At 41.6% G+C, this 23761-nt stretch overlaps 2 protein-coding genes and 1 long non-coding RNA gene across 6 annotated transcripts; 2 read left to right on the forward strand and 1 right to left on the reverse strand.

The window, feature by feature from the left end:
• Positions 1-1303: 1303 nt before the first annotated feature.
• LOC135509317 (transmembrane protein 116-like) lies at positions 1304-15860 on the reverse strand. 4 transcript variants are annotated; one of them, XM_064929863.1, is made up of 13 exons: positions 15785-15860; positions 15546-15633; positions 15297-15340; positions 13090-13153; positions 5510-5644; positions 4919-5014; positions 4755-4804; positions 4528-4632; positions 4327-4372; positions 4159-4230; positions 3847-4000; positions 3658-3731; positions 1304-3377 (listed from the first exon to the last, which is right to left on the reverse strand). In XM_064929863.1, exons 2-13 carry the CDS (start codon positions 15576-15578, stop codon positions 3201-3203), a joined length of 1050 nt encoding a protein of 349 aa, XP_064785935.1. In that variant the 5' UTR covers positions 15579-15633; positions 15785-15860; the 3' UTR covers positions 1304-3200. The 4 variants fall into 4 exon arrangements, with proteins under 4 accessions (XP_064785935.1, XP_064785936.1, XP_064785937.1 ...); XM_064929864.1 differs by lacking the exons at positions 3658-3731; positions 15785-15860 and having other exon boundaries at positions 15546-15767; XM_064929865.1 differs by lacking the exons at positions 15297-15340; positions 15546-15633; positions 15785-15860 and adding an exon at positions 6662-7634 and having other exon boundaries at positions 13090-13149.
• Positions 15861-16690: 830 nt separating this feature from the next.
• LOC135509318 (ADP-ribosylation factor 4-like) lies at positions 16691-20574 on the forward strand. The gene is made up of 6 exons (XM_064929867.1): positions 16691-16921; positions 17531-17611; positions 18217-18326; positions 18435-18506; positions 18776-18901; positions 18982-20574. Exons 1-6 carry the CDS (start codon positions 16855-16857, stop codon positions 19066-19068), a joined length of 543 nt encoding a protein of 180 aa, XP_064785939.1. The 5' UTR covers positions 16691-16854; the 3' UTR covers positions 19069-20574.
• Positions 20575-22021: 1447 nt separating this feature from the next.
• Positions 22022-23182, forward strand: LOC135509319 (uncharacterized). The gene is made up of 3 exons (XR_010450920.1): positions 22022-22130; positions 22434-22498; positions 22660-23182. It is a non-coding gene; the product is annotated as an uncharacterized LOC135509319 (long non-coding RNA).
• Positions 23183-23761: the final 579 nt, after the last annotated feature.

Below are 23761 nucleotides of genomic sequence, written 5' to 3' on the forward strand. Positions count from 1 at the left end.
GGTGTGATGGTGTGGGGGTGCTTTGCTGGTGACACTGTCTGTGATTTATTTAGAATTCAAGGCACACTTAACCAGCATGGCTACCACAGCATTCTGCAGCGATACACCATCCCATCTGATTTGCACTTAGTGGGACTGTCATTTGTTTTTCAACAGGACAATGACCCAACATACCTCCAGGCTGTGTAAGGAATATTTGACTAAGGAGAGTGATGGATCAGATGACCTGGCCTCCACAATCACCCAACCTCAACCCAATTGAGATGGCTTGGGATGAGATGGACAGCAGAGTGATGGAAAAGCAGCCAACAAGTGCTCAGCATATGTAGGAACTCCTTCAAGACTGTTGGAAAAGCATTCCAGGTGAAGCTGGTTGAGAGAATGCCAAGAGTGTGCAAAGCTGTCATCAAAGCAAAGGGTGGCTACTTTGAAGAATCTCAAATATAAAATGTATTTTGATTTGTTCAACACTTTTTTGGTTACTACACGATTCCATGTGTTATTTCATAGTTTTGATGTCTTTGCTATTATTCTACCATGTAGAAAATAGTACAAATTCAGAAAAACCCTTGAATGAGTAGCTGTGTCCAAACTTCTACCTGGTACTGTATGCAATGACAATATTTTATTTCTAAAAATTATATTCATTTTTAAAAATGTGTAGTATTTTCTTTTCACTTTGACATTATGGATTATTTTGTCTAGATGACACAATCACAATAAAATGTATTTTATTCCACTTTGTAAGACAAGAAAATGTGAAGAAATACTTATGATACACACTGTATGTGGAGTGGATAATAAAGGGGTGGAGGGGATATTGATATAATGGAAGGTAGGGGGGTTAAGAATGAGTGGGCTAAGGTTAGGAATGAGGGGGCTGCTACAGGTCAGTGTGAGGGGGGGGGACTGAGGGATTAGGGGGAGGTATGGAGGTGAGGGGGAAGAGGCGGTCAGAGGTGAGGACAGAATATACCCTAGAGTAGAAACACCTGCCACTACAAGTCTGTGACCTCAACCTTTTAAACTGTCATATCTTTCATCACACACTTTAACGTTTATAGTCACAAGTGACTCGGCATGACACAGCAGAACACATCACTCGTCTCTGTCACCAGTTGACTCAGCACTCCCAGCCCCTCTAAGTGACACACATAATGACTGAGTACAAGTTTATATTTTATCTGAACTATGCATTACAACAGGTGACCATCATGAAACAAGTCTGAAGTCATTATGATACAAGGTCACCATAGGATTAAACCATTTTGTTCTGAGCTTACAATAAATGAGAGTAGGAGAATGTCAGTTAAAATGGGACTGGATAAGAGGCCATTTATTGCACAAATAAAACATCATAACAACATAAATATACGAGGGAAATGTTATCCTGTGATTTTAATGCCTACCAAAGAACATCTACATGCTAAAGTACAGTACATTTAGTCCTTGAGTGCTTTTTCGTCTTTAGTCTATACACATGTCAAATGACTGAATAAAAATGATAATCCTGATTTTAATTAATTTTGTTCAAAGGGTGATACTATATAACCTGGCTAAAAAAAACACTGAATGTGTACAAATGAAAGCTTGCTATGGTTACTAGCTATATTGCTTGCTATATTGTACACAATCACTGACAGTTGCTCTAGCTATCTACTGGAAAGAGTGAAATCCCCAACACCATAAGGAAGCGCTTCATAAACCATATTCCATTAATCAAATCAATCAAATCAAACGATGGTCATTGTTATGTCATGTTGTTCTCTGGCCCATCTGGCTCTACACCTCATCAAAAGAACCACCTCATTCTCTCTTCATACTGAAATAGCATTGTACTAAAAAATGAATAGATCATTGAAGATTCTTCTAAATAACACAAACAAAAATGGTGCTACAGAAATCACATTCAAACAGATGTTTTGAGGCCCAGGAAAATTCTGAATTGCAAATGGTGTCTTCTGACATACCACTTAACGTAGCATTTTATGTAGAATACCAGGTGAACTCTGTGAGTAAAGGTGTTATTCCAGTCTCTGGGAACAGTATCTTCCAGTAGTGGATCAATAGGCTATCGTTGCGCAATAATTTGGGGCATGTAGCCTATTTGAATCATTATGGAAGTCAGACCACACATAGCAGGTTAACCCTGGAGCCTGGTGCACAGTTCACAATGACTGGACCATTGGCATTACAGTTCAATTATTAGTAAGGATTATGGTTGATTTATCGGACTAGCCTATTGTTCAACCCCTATTGTACACTTTTTTTCACCTTCCAATATTTTATGGATTGAATTTGAATATGGCAACTTTCAGGATGAATCAAAGCACTGTATTTTTGATTAATTTCTATTGTATTATTGACTGCATGTTTGTTTATTCCATGTGTAACTCTGAGTTGTTGTTTGTGTCGCACTGCTTTGCTTTATCTTGGCCAGGTCGCAGTTGTAAATGAGAACTTGTTCTCAACTGGCCTATCTGGTTAAATAAAGGTTAAATTTAAAAAAATCTATATTATATTTTGTGCGGAAAGGCTCACCAAACCAGTTCATGTCATACATACCTTCCTAACCCTAATATTTGCCTAAATAATCTACCAGAATATTTTTTAACCAGTTGGTGCTGAAACTGTAACAAATATGCATATATTTAGATGGCTTCCTTCCATTGATCTCTAATACTCTGAAGCTTTTCTCTCTATGTATTCTAGTGAGTCTGTCGACCAAATTCGAATTAAAGGTACACCGTATTTAAAGGGATGGTTTAAGATGAATGTACAGAAAACTTTATTGAATGAAAACTCGATGAGAAAGTCTGTTGGCCAGCAAGTGGGAGGATTTTCAGCTGTTCTATAAAATGTATTTATCAATTTACAAGGAAACCACGCCTGCAAAGCCCGTTACACGTCTGCATAAGGAAAGTCTGAATACCATCTACTGAGAAGTGCATAGGAAAGACGTGTGTAGGAAAGGCATACATTTCCTGAGTCTGAATCGACCCCTACGTCCATAGTACACCATTGTCTTGGTTCTGGACAACCATCCCAGTGGGAGTAGTAGAATGAAGTTATCCCAAGATGCTGATCTGAGGTCAGTGTTGCATTGCTTCCCTCAGTGGTAAAGGTTAGTATTTGAGGAGGGTAAACTGTTTCTGTGCCAGAGGTAGAATTCCACCCGCAGCATAGCAGCTTCTCTAGAGTCAGGAGTTAGAGGTTAAGGGTGCAAGCGGCCCCCTCAGTGATTCGTCAAAGAAGGGCAGAGGGGCGTCTTGGCTGAGAAGGGGCAACCTCTCTCCGAGCACAGCGTCTCTGAAGTTCGGTCGTCTCCAGGCATAGACCACACTGTTCAGACAGCCCTGCAGAGACAACGTCATCGCCTGCAGAGACACCAGGATGGAAATGGAAGGGGGCACCTAGTCAGTTGCACAACTGAATGCATTCAACTGAAATGTGCCTTCCGCATTTAACCCAACTCCTCTGAATCAGGATGGAGTATAGTGGGTAAGGATAAAGCATTATGGGTGCTTATCTTAGTGTCATTATTAATTTTACATAGCTAAAGAAGGCTCTCTAGGGGAAAATGGCAATTCATTCTGGGTGATGGTATCTTGGAAGGGGTATGTCTGCAATCATCAGTGAGATAGTTGAAATACTGACCTGTATAACATACAGGGGGAAGAGATTTACTTGAGGTATGTCTGGTATCACAGACAGGACAACCAGAACAAGGGCTGGGGACGGGACAAAATAGATGATATTAGTCCTGAGGTTGGAGTTACAGAGTTACACACATACTGTGTGTGTGTGCATGCATGTGTGCGTGCGTGGGGAGATGAATTTGTGTACCTGGGGTCCAGCAGAAGATGATGACCACCATCATGTAGCGAGCAGTGGAGAACATACCCCTCAGCCGTTTCCTGGAACGTGCATCTCCCTCCACAGGAAATAGTCCCTCCTCCTCATACCTGCGATACCAGCTGCCCACCTTGTAGTAAACCACCTGTACAGGTACATCATCATCACCTTAGCTCCTAATTTTCATGATCATCATTCTTCATTCTATTGGCTGTAAAATACTGTAAACTAACCCATGTTTATGAGATAACTATGGTGATTACTGTACTGTATGCTAGACTAGTGAAGATGTATGGTACTTACTGTGCAGCACACCAAAACTGGTATCACACTGACGAAGAGGAAGCATTGTATGAAGATATCATGGATATGTTCCTGGATAACAAAACAAACAAGGTCTCATTCATTATGCCGTCCAATCCCTTTATGAACAGACAGATACAACATGCGTGGAACAAGGTATTTACTCACTATATCTGAGCAGTTGTCCCTCCAGATATGCAGGAAGAGGATACAGCTAAGAGGAACACACAATCACAGAGAGACGTGAGACACTCATAAGAAATGTTTTGCTGGAGTATTTATATTTTCTCTCATTAAAGTGTCATAAGCGTTATGCAAATGCACTAGGACGAACCCTGGCCTGTGCAGCACACAAAGAGACATACACACCTGTTGCAGTATGTGCTAGCTTCAGCGTTGTTTGCCGTCATGTGGCTGGGTGGTACCAGGACTAAAGTCATCACGTACACAAAGTACATCACCAATGGTATAAACCTGTAAGGGCATCACACTCACTCAGTCAGGGACATACTGTATGTTGCTTTTAAGCCACTACACAGAGCAGTTTGGTTAAAAGCAGGGATGTTTCTATTTGAAAATGAAATAATTTGACTCACCACACACAAGTATATACAGGCACAACCCCCATCCTTTGTCGACACTGGGACTGGGGGGAGAGAGGGATACATGATTTTAGAATAAATCAAACAAAGTTGAGGTGTGTGAGCATGCGTGTGTGCATGCGCGTGTAGGAGCCCTTGGTGGATGCTTGGGTCCTCACCTCTTCCTCTCTTGGTCTCTCCCTCCATCCCTCGACTGCATGCTTTGACTCCCAGGCATACACTACCATCAGGAGGAACGACACAAAGTAAAACATCTGGAACAGTGCACACACACACACACACACACACACACACAAATAAATTATTATAATAGAAAATGGCACACAGTAGTGTCAAGAGCACTTCAGTTAAAGGTCTATAATAGAAAGGACAAGCAGTAAAACTTTGCTCTAAAAATGACATCGCATAATGTCATGCTCCATGACATGACACAGTGTAAAACAGTTCAGCCAACACAAATTCTGTCTGATTTACACACAAAAAATGCTATTACAATTGGATCACGTTGAAGCAGTCAAAGACAGATTGTATGTATGTATACCTTATGTATTCCTTAGTCTAGAGGTGCGCACACAAGCTTTTTTATAAATTTGTCATCAAAGCTATAGAGTGTATTTGAGGGATATAAGGACAAAATTAAACTGTTTAACAAACTATTTTGAAATTTACAGAATGTTCATTCTAAGATTAGGATCATTATAGTGCATTATCCCTATATACAGTATAATAGCCACAGAAGACTGTCTCACCAGTGACAGAGGCAGTAGTTTTTCACAGATTAACACACTGGGGGTGAAGGTGTGTGTTTCATTCATTGCGCTGGTGAACATCAGGGTGACTGCTGCCAACAGATCAGCTAGAGCCAGCTGGACCAGGGGATTCACCTAAAGAGACAAAAGCATTTGTGTGTTTGGAAAACTATGAGAACGTGACAATAACATTGTACATCTCTAGCCATAGAATATCTGTCTAATGTGCTTGACGCAGGTGGGAATAAACTTGATATAATTCAAAGCCTTGGTGTTACAGCTTCAGTACGCCACAGGATGTTTTTGTGCTGGTCAACGGCAGTCAAGTCAGGAGTGAACCACAGGCTATATCTGTTCTTAGTTCTACATTTTTTGAACGAGGCATGCTTATTTAAGATTGTGAGGAAAGCACTTTTGAAGAGCAACCATGCATCCTCTTCTGACGGGATGAGATCAATATACTTCCAGCTTACCCGGGCCAGGTCGATTTAGAAAGGCCTCCTCGCTAAAGTGGGGCGGCAGGGTAGCCTAGTGGTTTTAGAGTGTTGGACTAGTAACTGGAAGGTTGCAAGTTCAAACCCCTGAGCTGACAAGTTACAAACCTGTCGTTCTGCCCCTGAACAGGCAGTTAACCCACTGTTCCTAGGCCATCATTGAAAATAAGAACTTGTTCTTAACTAACATAGTTAAATAAAGGTAAAGTGTTTTAGGTAGCATATGACAGTGATGAGCGGTGATCGTTTGACCACGGACCCATTACGCACGCATACAATATGATCTCAGTGATCACTGAGATCCTGGTTGAAGACAGCAGAGGTGTATTTAGAGGGCAGGTTGGTCAGGATGATATCTAAGAGGGTGCCAATGGTTACAGATTTAGGGTTTACCTGGTAGGTTCCTTGATAATTTGTGTGAGATTGAGGGCATCTAGCTTAGATTGTAGGACGGCCGGGGTGTTGAGCATGTCCCAGTATAGGTCACCTAACAGTACAAACTCTAGATGAAGATAGATGGGGGTGATCAATTCACATATGGTGTCCAGGGCACAGCTAGGGGCCGAAGGGGTTCTATAGCAAGCGGAAACGGTGAGAGATTTGTTTCTGGAAAGGTGTATTTTTTTTAAACAGAAGCTTGAATTGTTTGGACACAGACCTGGATAGTATGACAGAACGCTGCAGGCTATCTCTGCAGTAGGTTGCAACTCCGCCCCCTTTGGCAGTTCTATCCTGTCAGAAAATGTTATAGTTAGGGATGGAAATTTCAGGATTTTTGGTGGCCTCCTTAAGCCAGGATTCAGACAAGGCTAGGACATCTGGGTTGACGGAGTGTGCTTAAGCAGTGAATTAAACAAACTTAGGGAAGAGGCTTCTAATGTTAATATGCATGAAACGAAGGCTTTTGCAGTTACAGAAGTCAACAAATGAGAGCGCCTGGTGAATAGGAGTGGAGCTAGGCACTGCTGGGCCTGGATTCACCTCTACATCACCAGAGGAGGAGTAGGATAAGGGTACGGCTAAAAGCTATGAGAGTTGGTAGTCTAGAACGTCTGGAACAGAGAGTAAAATGAGGTTTCTGGGGGCGATAAAATAGCTTCAAGGTATGTACAGACAAAGGTATGGTAGGATGTACAGTGGAGGTAAACCTAGGTATTGAGTGATGATGAGAGAGATATTGTCTCTTGGAACATCATGTACATAAACATCATAAACATCATATAGCTCAGCATTCAACACCATAGTACCCTCCAAGCTCATCATCAAGCTCGAGGCCCTGGGTCTGAACCCCGCCCTGTGCAACCGGGTCCTGGACTTCCTGACGGGTTGCCCCCAGGTGTAGAAGGTAGGAGAAAACACCTCCTCTTCACTGATCCTCAACATTAGGGCTCCACAAGGGTGCGTGCTCAGCCCCCTCCTATGATCTCTGTACACCCATGACTGCGTGGCCAAGCACACCTCCACATCAATCATCAAGTTTGCAGATGACACAACAGTAGTAGGCTTGATTACCAACAACGATGAGACAGCCTACAGGGAGGATGTGAGGGCTTTGGGAATGTGGTGCCAGGAAAATAACCTCTTACTCAACGTCAACAAAACTAAGGAGATGATTGTGGACTTCATGAAACCTGCAAAGGAGAAGGTGGAAAGCTTCAGGTTCCTTGGCGTACACATCACTGATAAACTGAAATGGTCCATCTACACAGACAGTGTGGTGAAGAAGGCACAACAGCACCTCTTCAACCTCGGGAGGCTAAAGAAATTTAGCTTAACACCTAAAACCCTCACAAACTGTTACAGATGTACAATTGTAAACATCCTGTCGGGCTGTATCACTGCCTGGTACGGCAACTCCCCCACCCACAACCACAAAGCTCTACAGAAGCTGGTGCGGTCTGCCCAACGCATTACCGGGGGCAAACTTCCCACCCTCCTGGACACCTACAGCCTTCTAACTCAAGGCCATAAGACTGCTAAACAGCCATCCCTAGCACATCAGGGGCAGCTGCCTATAGACATAGATTAGTAATCACTGGCCACTTTTAGAAATGGATCACTAGCCACGTCAACAGTGAAGAGGCGACTCCGGGATGCTGGCCTTCTATTACAGAGTTGCAAAGAACAAGCCAGACGCCAATAAAAAGAAAAGATTAAGATGGGCAAAAGAACACAGACACTGGACAGAGGAACTCTGCCTAGAAGGCCAGCATTCCAGAGTCACCTCTTCACTGTTGACGTTGAGACTGGTGTTTTGCGGGTACTACTTAATGAAGCTGCAAGTTGAGGACTTGTGAGGCATCTGTTTCTCAAACTAGACACTAATGTACTTGTCCTCTTGCTCAGTTGTGCACCGGGGCCTCCCACTCCTCTTTCTATTCTGGTTAGGGCCAGTTTGCGCTGTTCTGTGAAGGGAGTAATACACAGCATTGTACGAGATCTTCAGTTTCTTGGCAATTTCTCGCATGGGAATAGCCTTCATTTCCCAGAATAAGAATAGACTGACGAGTTTCAGAATAAAGGTCTTTGTTTCTGCCCATTTTAAGCCTGTAGTCGAACCCACACATGTTGATGCTCCAGATACTCAACTAGTCTAAAGAAGGACAGTTTTATTGCTTCTTAAACAGTTTTCAGCTGTGCTAAAATAATTGCAAAAGGGTTTTCTAATGATCAATTAACCTATCCCTCACCCTCCGATCCAACAGGTCCCAGATATGCTTAATGGGATTGAGATCCGGGCTCGTCGCTGGCCATGGCAGAACACTGACATTCCTGTCTTGCAGGAAATCACGCACAGAACGAGCAGTATGGCTGGTGGCATTGTCATGCTGGAGGGTCATGTCATGATGAGCCTGCAGGAAGGGTACCACATGAGGGAGGAGGATATTTTCCCTGTAATGCACAGCATTGAGATTGCCTGCAATGACAACAAGCTCAGTCCGATGATGCTGTGACACACCGCCCCAGACCATGACGGACCCACAACCTCCAAACCCACAACCTCCAGAGTAGAGGCCTCGGTGTAATGCTCATTCCTTCGATGATAAACGTGAATCCGATCATCACCCCTGGTGAGACAAAATCACAACTTGTCAGTGAAGAGCACTTTTTGCCAGTCCTGTCTGGTCCAGCAACGGCGGGTTTGTGCCCATAGGCGACATTGCTGCCGGTGATGTCTGGAGAGGACCTGCCTTACAACAGGCCTACAAGCCCTCAGCCCAGCCTCTCTCAGCCTATTGCAGACAGTCTGAGCACATATGGAGGGATTATGCGTTCCTGGTGTAACTCGGGCAGTTGTTGTTGCCATCCTGTACCTGTCCCGCAGGTGTGATGTTCGGCTGTACCGATCCTGTGCAGGTGTTGTTATACGTGGTCTGCCACTGTGAGGACGATCAGCTGCCCGTCCTGTCTCCCTGTTGTGCTGTTTAAGGCGTCTCATAGTACGGACTTTGCGATTTATTGCCCTGGCCACATCTGCAGTCCTCATGCCTCCTTGCAGCATGCCTAAGGCACGTTCACACAGATGAGCAGGGACACTGGGCATCTTTCTTTTGGTGTTTTTCAGAGTCAGTAGAAAGGCCTCTTTAGTGTCCTAAGTTTTCATAACTGTGACCTTAATTGCCTACCGTCTGTAAGCTGTTAGTGTCTTATCGACCGTTCCACAGGGCCATGTTTATTAATTAATTATGGTGCATTGAACAAGCATGGAAAACAGTGTTTAAACCCTTTACAATGAAGAAGAAAAAGGGATGTTTATTTTTTTCTGAGTTTATATACTGTACTCTATACTATGCCACTGTATCTTAGTCCAATGCCGCTCTGACATATATGTATACAGTGGGCTCCAAAATGACTGGCACCCCTGACTGGCAATTCACAAACAATACTTAAACAAATATAAACAATATAATTATTTTGACAAACTCAAAATACCAACATGTGAAAAATACTGTACTTTATTAATGTTTCAATGGAACCCAACAAAATAATTTATTAATTTAATTAAAAATCAATGTCTTCCAAATCAAGGTTTCACAATTAATGGCACCCTTAAATATTATTGTAAATAACATCTACCAAAATTAAGCCAGGAATTAAATTCCACTTATTTAAGTTATCTAAGTGTTAAGGAACTATTTTGAGCCATTATATCACTTCCTTTTTCACTAGTGTATAAAAATGAGATAACACGCATGCAATATCCTTTTGTCATCCAACACCATGAAGAAAACAAAAGAACTGGCAGTTCAAAAGAGACAGATGGTCATAGACCTTCATAAATCTGGTAATGGCTACAAGAAGATCCACAAATGATTGAATGTACCACTGAGCTCTGTCAGGGCAATTATTAAAAAAAATCAAAAGATATGGAACAGTTGAAAACCACACGGGTAGAGGACGCAAATGCATTTTGCCCCCCAGGATAGGGAGGAGGATCGTGAGAGAAGCAACAAAAACCCAGAATCACTGAAAGAATTGCAGGCCTTGGTGGCGTCTTGGGGTCACCAGGTTTCAAAAAGCACCATCAGACGCCACCTCCACAACCACAGGCTCTTTGGAAGGGTTGCCAGAAGAAAGCACCATCAGACACCACCTCCACAACCACAGGCTCTTTGGAAGGGTTGCCAGAAGAAAGCACCATCAGACGCCACCTCCACAACCACAGGCTCTTTGGAAGGGTTGCCAGAAGAAAGCACCATCAGACGCCACCTCCACAACCACAGGCTCTTTGGAAGGGTTGCCAGAAGAAAGCACCATCAGACACCACCTCCACAACCACAGGCTCTTTGGAAGGGTTGCCAGAAGAAAGCACCATCAGACACCACCTCCACAACCACAGGCTCTTTGGAAGGGTTGCCAGAAGAAAGCCCCATCAGACGCCACCTCCACAACCACAGGCTCTTTGGAAGGGTTGCCAGAAGAAAGCCCTTTCTGACCCCAAGACACAGACGCAAGCGCTTGGAGTTTGCCAAACATCATTTCAATTATGATTGGAAGAAGGTGCTCTGATCAGATGAGACCAACATTTTACGTTTTGGTCAGATACAGCATCGGCATGTTTGGCGTCAAAACAGAGATGCATACAAGGAGAGGCACCTCATACCCACGGTGAAATATGGTGGTGGGTCAGTGATGTTTTGAGGCTGTTTTAATTCCAGAGGTCCAGAGGCACTGGTTACGATTGATGAATTCCACCAAGTACCAGGCAATTTTGGCTGACAATCTGGTTGCCTCTGCCAGAAGGCTGGGACTTGGCCGTAGGTGGACTTCCCAACAAGACAATGACCCAAAACATACCTCAAGATCCACACAGAAGTGGTTCTGTAACAACAAAATCAATGTTCTGCCATGGCCATCTCAGTCGCTGTACCTCAATCCAATGGAAAACCTGTGGGCTGAGTTGAAGAGGGCAGTTGATAAGCGCAAACCCAAGAATGTGAAGGATCTTGAAAGGATCTGCAAAGAGGAATGGTCCAAAATCACTCCAAATGTTGTTCCTTAACCTTGTCAAACATTACAGGAAAGGAATCCATGCTGTTATCCTTGCTACTTAATATAATGTTTACATATCCTACATTACTCATCTCATATGTATATGTATATGTATATACTGTACTCTATATCATCTACTGCATCTTTATGTAATACATGTATCACTAGCCACTTTAAACTATGCCACTTAGGTTTACATACCCTTATTACTCATCTCATATGTATATACTGGACTCGATACCATCTACTGCATCTTGCCTATACCGTTCTGTACCATCACTCATTCATATAACTTTATGTACATACTCTTCATCCCTTTACACTTGTGTGTATAAGGTAGTAGTTTTGGAATTGTTAGGTTAGATTATTCGTTGGTTATTACTGCATTGTCGGAACTAGAAGCACAAGCATTTCGCTAGACTCGCATTAACATCTGCTAACCATGTGTATGTGACAAATAAATTTGATTTGATTTCAGATGGTTGCACAAAGTACTAAATGAGGAGTGCCAATAATTATGAAACCTTGATTTTGGTGAAATGTATTTTGTATTAAATAATTGTATGATTTGGTGGGTTCCATTGGCACATTAATAAAGTACAGTATTTCTCACATGTTGGTATTTTGAGTTTATCTCTATAATTATATTGTTAATATTTTTTTAAGTATTGTTTGTGCATTTTCAATCAGGGGTGCCAGTAATTTTGGAGCCAACTGTATATATTCTTAATCCATTTCTTACTTAGATTTAGGTGTATTTTGGGAATATGTTGTGAAACTGTTAGATATCACTTGTTAGATATTACTGCACTTTCGGGGCTAGAAGCACAGTCATTTCATTACACTCGCAATAACATCTGCCTAACACATGTATGTCACCAATAGAATTTGATTTGAATCTTTCTCCATCCCCTGTGAACTCACTAGAACGGCCTCTACAAATTTTTCTAGAGTAGATAGAGCAGTCCTATAGCTTTGACTCAATGAAGAAGTATAGGCACAGGCAGACAGCAAGGGAGTAGCCTGGGCCATGTTCAGTAGGCCACAACGATTCGGAAGATAATGATTATTTTATGTAGAACAGACATGCCTCTATCTGACAAGGAGAGTAAGGAATAATGTCAGCTCACCAATTCATGACTATTCTACAGATGTAGGATCTTAATTTGAACCTGTTTGCTACAGCAGAATATTAATCCTGCAGCAACAGAGAATTAAAATGATTATGTGCATTATAATTCATGGAGATTTTTGTAAAGGTTGATACATTTTTTGTAAGTGAACATCAAGTCTGAAATGTCAAAGTGGAAATTACAAACTTCAGAAGCCTTTTTAAACCTCAAATACACTACAAGTTCCACATTCCCTGGATTGTAGGAAAGTTCTCCTGCAACTGGGTGATCAAATTAAGATCATACATCTGTATCTGTAATGTTTATGTAGTTACATCCTAATGAGTGACCCTGGTAAACACATACTGTATTTTGCTAAGAGACAGCCTTGGAAATAATTATATCAAACTCACAATCACAGAAAGGTACAGGCACGCACGCACACACACAGTCAAAGATACTCTTCCTCTCATCCACCCACCTGTTCTTTTAGGTGGCTCCTCTTTACAATGGAAACCACCAGCACTGAAAAACTCCCAATCAAACTGGAAATAGAAAGTAAAATACCTAAATACTGATAGTACACAATTATAGCACCATTAAATAACAGTCAATCATGTCATTCTGAATGTTCACAAAGATTGTGTTGGAAAATAAATACAATCAAATTACAACAGAAAGACATTGTATGCTAGTCTTGGTACAAGTCTTTTTTAGCTAACATTCCACTCCTTGCCACTCTTGGCAAGGTGTGGAACATAATAGCTGAATAGAGATGGCATCCAGGCTAATATAATTAAATTAAGGAATATCAAATAATAAAATGCAATGTAGGCCTACACCGTGTCCTATAAACCATCAGAATAACTAGCAGGTAATATATGCCTGACCTAGACACACACACTGTGGAGGCTGCTTGGTTGAGGGTATGTAGTAAAAGGGGGGAGCTGTCCAAGTGGACTGGGTGCTGAAATGGGAGGAAGGGGCTTGGGTGGGCGTGGGGCCGTGTCCTGATCAACTGGAAGCTTACAACTCAAGAATCACTCACTGATCAAGACCTCTGCATTCAGATGTAGCATTCAAATTGCATGCATTCAAATTAAGATTCTTTCTAAAGCGCTATATCCACCTCTATATATGGGGAGACAGGTAGCCTAGCGGTTAATATTGGTGGGCTAGTAACTGAAAGGTTGCTGGTTCAAATCCCAGAGGCGACAAGGTGGAAAAAACTGCAGTTCTGCCCTTGAGCAAGGCAGTTAACCCTGAACAACAGTTGGTCCCCGGGTGCCGTGTATGTCAATTAAAGCAGCCCCCGCACCTCTCTGATTCAGAGGGGTTTGGTTAAATGCGGAAAACGTATTTTGTTGAATGCATTCAGTTGGGCAACTGACTTGGTATCACCCTTCCCTTTATCCCCAAATGTGTGTTTTTTCACTAGAATTGATTGCTTTTGGGCACCTTCATGTGTGTGTAAAATATTACTGTTCATCGATTTTAGATGTGTGCAAAATGTTAATATATATATTTTTTTCAAACCTATATATCCATTTTTAGCTGGAATGGAATGTTCATTTGCTGTAAATTTGACTGTGATATGTGGTTGTCTCACCTTGCTATCTTAAGATGAATGCACTAACTGTAAGTCACTCTGGATGAGGGAATCTGCTAAATGACTAGAATGTAAATGATTCATAAAAAAAATATATTGACGTCACTAATGTATCATTAAAAAAAATACATTTGACTGTGTAAAACCTCCCACTGGGCACAGACATCAATTCAATGTCTTTTCCACATTGGTTCAAAGTAATTTCATTGAAATTATGTGGAAACAACGTTGATTCAACCAGTGTGTGCCCAGTGGGCTCGCAGTACAACTTGTTTCTCTGAGTGAGGCAGATAGCATTTAGCAAAAACATGATTATCTGTCTCTCTAAAATGAAACCATCAAGTGAGAGATTTAACAACCCCATGCCATGATTTGATAGTGAAAACACACACCAATCTATTTCACAATTCTTTAAACAATAAAAGCTAATTTGCCAACATTTCTGAAAATGGATATATAGCATTTTGGAATGAAACCCTTCAAATATAATACGTAGAGAAAAATAACAAAGTTGTCTCCAAAATTACACATATCAAACTTAACCGTAAATAAACAAAACACATCAAGCGGTTCTTTGCAGCCAAACAACAAACTCCTCATCTACTATGCAGGATTAAAAGACAGTAGTGCTGTAAAGAGCTAGAGTTAGGCATGGCAAACACAGCGCTTTATATATTAAGTTATGATAAATTATGATAAATTACGTTCGTCACATGCATGTCAAGTTGCTCAATTGGTCTGACTGGCAACACTGCAGAAATAAAAGATCAAATGACTGGATGCCAACCATGTCATTATGAGATGACACGTGTGTGACGTCAACTTCTCGGCAGTGTAATTTACTAGTCTACATTTTCAACAACCAAAACAAACTCAAATATTTTCTGGACTAGCCTGCTATAAATTGGTTTGATTTGAAAACACATAGCATAGGTAAGATTATTTGCACAACACAGAACAGTTACATTTAGAAACACTAACACTTAGACCCAAACGTTCTCAAATCTTAGCTGACATGCAACACTTCACATCCATGTGTCACATATAGCCTATGGGTGTGGGAAGTCAGTTTTGCTTACCTTATAGAGAGAGATACCAGGTACACAGTCGAGAGACCAGTGATCTACATAAAGAAAACAATGCAGAATCAATTCAACAGTGTGCTGAAATAGCCCTAAAACAGAATGAGTCTGGACTTATTATAGCTAACTCCATTGCAGCTCTGTGAGATTTTTCAATGGGGCTTTTATAGCTATACCTACAATGTAGATATGGTTAGACTACACATCAATGTACTTGCACTAATAATTGAAAAAAATTGTTCTTACCTGGTCATTGCTTAAAAATCGATCCAAACTCATTGTGAATGAGCCGCACAATTGCCACCTAGGCAAAGTTATCCAAAGCGCACCCGTCCTTTGTTTAAAATAAATAAATCGTTATCCATGTAGTCCACAGCACAAAATATATGATTCTTTCTATACATCTGACTGGGTTATTAACAGGCGGCTCGCCCACGGCACCAAGACGCCTGCGCCTTGGACCTGTCTGTCACATGTCGATTTACCTTTGCAGCAAAAAATCCCCACACGGGACAGGTGTAGGAATTTCCCTTCAGAAATGCCGTGCATGGCGGACAGTCGATAAGCCAGGTCTCATACTGGTTTGGAGAAGACCAGAGCGATAGTATATAGTTGGCTATATTTAACCCTATACATCCTATGATAACTGTGTAGCCTATAAGTTATTTATTTGTTTGGCATAGGCTACATTATGCATGCACCAGATTTTAATGGGACACACAGGTTGCAAAGGAGAAACTAACATGCAGTCAAAACATTGTTTACTCTAAACACCGGGTTAACACGTTTCTCAGTGATAGTAGTTGCCCTATTTAGCCAAGCACCACACTCCTGATAACACACTAGTCTCACGTTTTGCTCAACTGTTGCACAGAACGTGTGTGTTTGCTTGCGTGTTTATGTTTCATTTGAATCTCTATAAAGTGTGTCATTGGTCACTGCCCATTGCAGAAACAAACACATGACATCCCTCACACTTCACCAGAATGTGATGGCATGCATGATGAGGAGGATTAACAAATTAATTATACCATGTGAAGTTCAATATGGCTGTCAGAAGATATGGTGCGCTGAGAAATACTGACCAAAGAGGGTCTTATCTATCTAACGTGACATCATTAGTTCGCGTTGCAATAACAGCGAACCCGTGTTGTAATCTGACATCTGCTGGCACACAATGTGACTGCAAATAATCAGTGTGAACAACAAGTGACATTTTTACCTCAAAACATTATGTGACACAAATGGGTAGTGGTGGATCGGTCGAATCTGTACATGCAGAGTCGTTTTACTTACGATCATGTCTGCTCAAGACAATTGTCTCTGCATTAGTTTAATATTGTTGTTGTCCATCACCACGTTGACCCAAATGCTAATAAAGTTGAGTCAAATCGATGACGTCGGGAGTTCCACGTTGGCCCGGACGTGGCAGCATCAGAGGACAGAAACGATTCTTGCTTGGGAGTCACAAACAGAAAGATTCAGACCAATTGTCTCAAGAACGACAATAATTTAGAAAAGCTTTCTGTAATAATTTGAGACATTCACGCACAACATGGGGCTCCTAATCTCGTCAGTTTTTACCAGACTGTTCGGCAAGAAACAGATGAGAATACTTATGGGTAAGTGTCGGATGTTAGCTGGCTAACTGGCTTTCAAATGAACGCTAACGTTACAGGAGAACATCACGGGAGTCTTTAGTGAGTATGGAACATATAACGTTGTGTATATAAAAAAAGTTGATTTGTTGGACCCAAATGGTGTAGGTAGAATAGTAACCGTGACCAGTTAGCTAACAGTAGCTAACGTTTAGTTCATAGTTATCCAAAAAGTGTTGCTAGCTGCTACGTAGCTAACTTTTTGGTGGTTGATTTGTGTCAACAAACTCTGCAGAAAGTTAAAAAATATTAACTAAATAGGTAGCCCGCGGGTATAAAAAAATGGAAAGCTAACCGGTTAACGCTAGTTACAAAAAATTGTTTCTTGGTCTGTGGTCGTGAGTGACAAGCTAGTTCTAGCTCACGTTAGTAAGCCATCTGTTTAGCTAATGATAGCTATCCGTCATTTGCTGGTGGGTTTTGTATCTTCATGCAGCTGTCGACACGGATAAGATACACCGTTAATAGCTACAATAAGTGTCCATAAAAAATATATATATATATGCACGTTCTTGCTTGCAGTTGTATGTGAGAATGAGAGATAATGTTCAAAATAAATGTTTGTTTTCTCAGTGGGTTTGGATGCTGCAGGGAAAACTACTATCTTGTACAAACTGAAGCTGGGAGAAATAGTGACCACCATTCCAACTATCGGTAAAACAAACACACAGTCACACCCACCTTTCACCCTCCAGTCTCAAATCAAACTGTATTGGTCACATAAACATGTTTAGCAGATGTTATTGCTGGTGTAGTAAAATGCTTGTCTTTCTAGCTCCAACAGTGCAGATCTATCTAACAAGTAATATCTAACAATTTCACAACAATACAGACATCTAAGTAAAGGAATTAAGAATATATAAATATATGGATGAGCAATGTCAGAGCGGCATAGATTAATATACAGTAGAAGAGAATAAAGTATATACAGATGAGTAATACAACATATGCAAACATTATTCGTGACTAGTGTTCCATTTATTAGTGGCCAGTGATTTGAAGTCTATGTATATAGGCAGCAGCCTCTAATGTGCTAGTGATGGCTATTTAACAGTCTGATGGCCTTTAGATAGAAGCTGTTTTTCAGTCTCAACTGAAACTTAGCTTTAAATTGAGGTATAATTGACCTGGGTAGGATATTGGACTGTCACTAACCACATTCATGCACTTGTCTATAGATATAATAATATATTTCCGTCCATATATAATACATGGGATTGACATTTAGACCTAATGCATCTCTTTGGTGTGTGTGACAGGCTTTAACGTGGAGACGGTGGAGTATAAGAACATCTGCTTCACGGTATGGGATGTGGGTGGTCAGGACAAGATCAGACCCCTCTGGAGACACTACTTCCAGAACACACAGGTATATACACACACCAAAAGGGAACCAGGGAGGCTACAGCCTACTCTTTTACTTTTCTCATGTAATGCCTAAGGGCATCCTCTCTGACTGTGTTCATCCCACACTCAGGGTCTGATCTTTGTAGTAGACAGCAACGACAGAGAGAGAGTGGCCGAGTCTGCAGAGGAGCTCTCTAAAATGGTAGGTATATTTACTCTGTATGATATGTAGGAGATGATGGGTCTATTTACTGTTGGTATGGTATGTAGTTAATGATGGGTATATTGACTGTTATGGTACGTAAAGGCCTATAGACTTGCCAAGTGTCTTGGCTGGGTCTATTTATAATTGACTGGACATTGAACCTGAAACTTATTGTGAAACAAATTATTTAATCACAGAGCACAGTGTTGACTTTCTGAGCAAGAGCTCATTATCTCAACTAGTGATCTAACCCCCCCCCCCCCCAGCTCCAGGAGGATGAGTTGAGAGAAGCAGTGTTGCTGGTGTTTGCTAACAAGCAGGACCTTCCCAATGCTATGGCAGTCAGCGACCTTACAGACAAACTGGGACTGCAGAGCCTCCGCAGCAGAGTGGTGAGTATGTGAGACATAGGCATGCAGGCATGCTTTTTCTCAATGTTGATCCTTTTCTCTCTTGCTCTCTTACTTCTCAGTGGCACGTGCAGGCGACCTGTGCGACCCAGGGCACAGGACTGTATGAAGGACTGGACTGGCTTTCCAATGAGCTGTCCAAGCAATAACACCGGACATCACACGAAAAAAGGAGAGGGAGAACCACAGACTGACACCTTCAATCAAGACAAGTTTGGTCTTGAATAACTTGTGCACCTAGAATGGACAGGACTTGTGGACAATGCAATCAATACATATAGGAACATCTTATTTTACTATTTTTACTTCACTTTCTTTGACCATTATCCCTTTATATACTTTAGTCTTCACTTTTTCCCCCACCTCATATCTTGCACTAGATAAACTGATGCTTTCAGTTGCATGTTTAGCAAATGGCTGCTCTGAGACACCATGGAGACGCCCCTTCCTTTGTAAAGTGTTCTGCTGGGTTGACGTTACCCCCAACCACTGATCCTGGGTCAGACCTTTAAATCTGCCTATGGTTAAGTATCAGGATTGAGGGTGTTGTAATCTGATCCTAGATCTGTGGTTAAGGGAAACTTCTACTGCAACCTGTTCAGCTACACTAGACCTCATGGACATTTTCACTGAAACAACCCTGGTCCTATACCTCTCACCCATGTGACTTCACTCCCATGCGATATCACCTATGTAAGGGACCGAAGCTTCTAGAATGAGATGAAGAATAAAATGACAATGAAGTCATAAATCTCCAGATGTTTGAGGAAGTCTTTCTGCACTGGGAGCCAAATGGAACTCCTACCAGTGAATGGAACACAATTGAACCACTGGAAACAGTTTGCTCCTGGTACTACTGGTTTTTGCCATCTCTTTGTAGGGTTGCTTTGCTCTGGGCTCGCCACATAGAAAAGAGATGCTTGACTAATGTCTTCCCCCCCACCCCTTTTTTTTTAAATGGGCCACAATTATGTAATAACCCATTTCCTTATGTGCTATGATGTAAGCTGTGGGAAGCTGAAATTAGTAGGTAGAAGTTGCCACTAAACATTGAAACAGGTGTTTGATACTTTTCCATCCCCCTAATAATTCAGGTTAGGATGGTTAATCTGATCCAGGACCTGTGTATAGTATAACTTCTACCACAAATGAGCTGAAACCACTTACATTTTTTTGTCTAGTCTAGTGAGAATGTGCACCTCCTAACCAAGACTGTGGCCCTGTTCTAATACTTAAGTGCTTTCTTCCCTCTCGGCCATCTTTGAAGTTATTACATATCTGAAGTATTGGCTTTAAATAATGGTGTCAATGAAGGAAGGAAAGGGAAGAAGGCTGAAGGATGTGTTTTCTAAGCATTAGAACCGGGCCAATATTGGTGTTGTATTGTTCAGTGGCATGCTTTGGCTCAGCAGTGCTTGCTTGTGGCTGGGCACACTCTTCTGATATTTGATGGCTGTTGTTGTGCTTAATCTGACCCTCCCCCACACACCCCTGCTGTATCTCCCTGAGCAGTGCATACATTCCAACTGACGGATGCTTCTTGAAACTGCATAAAGCTGCCACAACTTTTGAATGATGTGATAACTGTTTTACAAAACATGTATAAATAAATTCACCTGTTAAATTGTCTTTCTGAGGATTTAACTTTAAATTGACAGAGCTTGTCTTTTTTTCATGTGTTTTGAATGTGATGAAATGGCTATTTCAGTTAGTATGTAATTCTCTTTGAAGATTGTGTTTAGGAATGTGTAATGTACACATACATGCTCCATGTTCAGCAGCCCAAAGCTTTAGGTCTCTCCGGCTGAAGTGAATCAGCTCCTCCCTTCTGGCATAGTTCCAAAGCCAACACTAGAGAAACCTGAAGGGTGACTGCGTGTTCACCTACACCCTGGCTGAATGGAAACCTGGAATTAGATGAAATGGACTTGTCTAATGTGCTTGACCTCCCACAGAGTGCCTGACTCAGATTTTACCTGAAGTATAGAGGGGGTGTGACACTATAATACATCCTGCTACGTCTTGGTAGAGGTTGAAGTTGCCCCTAGTTGTAATATTGGGTGAGGTTTGCATCTACCCCACTAATGGTTAGGATTTGGGGGGGGGGGGGGAGGGTGTAATTATCTTGGTTAAACATTTAGTATTTTATGTGCAGTGTCATCTCAGGTTACTTCTGTTGGGTACATTGTGTGGGAGCAGTCAGTATCGATATGAAATGTGACTGAGAATGCTATATTTGTCTTTCAGTACATTATTTAAAGTGGATTAGTCAAATGCTACAGTAATCCTCACAGTTCAGTTTCCTTTTATGTGTGTAACTGCAAATACATACTTTTTGAATAGGCCATGTTCCTCATTACATCAATAAGCATCAGCAAAAAAATACATTCAATTTAGGGTATGGCCATAGGAACTGACTTACGTCATGGGCACACACTGGTTGAATCAACGTTGTTTTCACGTCATTTCAATGAAATTACATTGAATTGAGGTCTGTGCCCAGTCGGTCTACTTAATTTTTAGGATGTTTGTAAGTGTTTTCCACAGATAATAAAGCTTGGAACAAAATGTCAATTTGAATTGGAAGGTTGCTAATGTGAAAGTTACAGTATGAAAAGAAAGAGTTTGATGTCAGGAGCTTTGTATTGTCTTCTAGAAAGAACAGGTGTACTTGTTCTGAGAACCATATGTTTCACGAAAACGTCTGTAGCGTCCGAACCATTTGGGGATTGTTCTATGACCCGCACAAGACTCCCTGCAACCTAAAAAATAAATGTTCCCAGAACAGGCAAATTTTTCACTTCCGTTCTCAGAACGTAACTTATGGCTACGTTCCCAGAACCAATGGGAAATCCAAAACTTATGTTCCCACAACTATCAAGGAACCAGATGTGCTAGCTGGGTAGAAGCCTAGAAACCAAATAAACATTATCTGTGAAGAGGAGTGGCAGCAGAGAAACGAAACTTGGACAGACTGCTGAAAAGGAAACTGAAGGGAAAGAAGAAACGTTGTGTGGCACAAAGCCACTGTGCCCAGCCCGATCACGCCCACACACACAAAGTAGGCTGAGGGTGTTAGCTGCTTTCCTGTGGCTCTCAGCATTGCAATGACAGATAAGGAGGAGGGGAAAGTTTTTTCAAGGTATAAAAGGAGGTTACAATGTTTGATCTGTCCTTTTTATCCTGCGGAGCCCTCCGCTTAAGGATTTGGGTGAGTTTCCTTTCCATCGAGATTTAAGAGCTTGTATAGAGACTGATTTGTTTTATGTGCTTTGTCATTCTGTTTGTATACATTTCAATATCATCAAACCCAAATATTGTGTTTGTTTTGTTGTAAATTTACAGTTACAGGAATAGGTTACTGTTTTTTCAAATGTCTATAGTACAAGATAACTTTGACAAGACTATAATACATGGTAAGAGCATTTGTTAAACATCAATGCTGTACCAGGGGGATGTATCACTGTCGCCTGCGTCACTCACATCAATTTGTGCATCCTTCCTTGTGTTGCAGGACTGGTGACCCTCTGTCAGGTCACTATGGAGTTCCCACTCTGTTTGCTTGCTGTGTATTTTCTTGTAAGTATCTCACAACAACAGCATGCATGTGTTGGTGATGAATAACCCTTTATGGACAATTAAGATGTATAAAATTTAAATGAAACTCTCAACATACTACATTGTAGGGTCAGAGTTGTCTTGTGGACTGACTGTGACTAAAACAAAGTCTTGTCCCACAGTGGAGAGGAGGAGAGGAGGAGGAGGAAAGGAGATGAAAAGCCTGCTCCCAAGGGCAGGTCACTGGGTCCCTGGCCATGTCCTGGTAGGGGGTGTTGGGAGTCTGTCCCCTAGCAGGTTCTGACCCTCAGCATGACCTCGCAGGACCCGGTCAGTCGGGCATGGTGAGCAGAGCCAGGAGCTGCAGATCAGCTGATCCGCAGCGACCTTGACGCACCGACGAACCCAAGCACCAGACCCCTGAAGACACCTGAGACTACTAGATGAAGCTCATCCAAAGCACAAAGCTTATATTACTTACCTGAATACTTAAACGAAATGTACCCTAGAATGCCGCCAGATGAAGAACCATTCTTTTCTTTTTTTGGTTGGCTTCTGGTTGTCTGCGTTGCTTGGTTTCGGCGGCTCATTGGGGGCCTGCTGAAGAAAACGCATTCCCAAATACACTGCAATGCTGAACGCATAATTTCCATGAAAATGTAAAATTTTAAATAAAAATTGAAAAAACATTGCAACATGAACAAACTTATCTGTGCCGTTTGTTCTGTAGTTGTCATTTTGGGTATTTATACACTCTGATATTGATGCCACATTGCAGAGAACAGCTGCAAAGTTTTAACATCGCAAATAATACTTACAGTTAGTAGTGCAAGTAAATAATATCCAAGCCACTTGAAACATCTTTAAACTCATACATACTGACAATTTAATATCCGTCTCAGAGCATTATTTTATTTGACTTTTTTTCTACCTCGCTTTATGTAGGCCAAGATTAGCATGTCGTTTAGCCTCCTCTGTTTGTTAGGTAAATACAGTACTTCCTTGAACAGGACGGCCCTCGCTCCAGACGCGCATGCACACACACATGCCCAAGCGCGCACACACGTCATAGTTTGGTTTTGTTGCTTTGTCTTCGTTCAGTACTTAGTAACCAAAGATGATACACTCTGTCTGAGAAAAGCAGAGGCAATGCAGAATTTAAACTAAACAATGGACTTTGATGGAAACGAAAGTAAAGCTTGCAGACACACAATACAGGCTGCTGCATGTGTGCGTTGCTGTCAGACAGGGCTAGACAGTTCAGGGTATAGGACGAGGGCAGTG

This window comes from Oncorhynchus masou, chromosome 22, assembly GCF_036934945.1.
Source record: "Oncorhynchus masou masou isolate Uvic2021 chromosome 22, UVic_Omas_1.1, whole genome shotgun sequence".
NCBI lineage: Eukaryota > Metazoa > Chordata > Actinopteri > Salmoniformes > Salmonidae > Oncorhynchus > Oncorhynchus masou.

Bases quoted from the DNA above. Each gene is read 5' to 3' on its own strand.
- LOC135509317 (XM_064929863.1), bottom strand. From the start codon at position 15,578: ATGAGTTTGGATCGATTTTTAAGCAATGACCAG. The intron at 13,154-15,296 runs GTAAGCAAAACT...TTCTATTTCCAG, and splicing joins CTGGTATCTCTCTCTATAAG to TTTGATTGGGAGTTTTTCAG. The intron at 3,378-3,657 runs GTCAGTATTTCA...GTGTCTCTGCAG, and splicing joins TCCCCCTGTATGTTATACAG to GCGATGACGTTGTCTCTGCA.
- LOC135509318 (XM_064929867.1), top strand. From the start codon at position 16,855: ATGGGGCTCCTAATCTCGTCAGTTTTTACCAGACTGTTCGGCAAGAAA. The intron at 16,922-17,530 runs GTAAGTGTCGGA...TTGTTTTCTCAG, and splicing joins ACAGATGAGAATACTTATGG to TGGGTTTGGATGCTGCAGGG. The intron at 18,327-18,434 runs GTATATACACAC...TCCCACACTCAG, and splicing joins ACTACTTCCAGAACACACAG to GGTCTGATCTTTGTAGTAGA.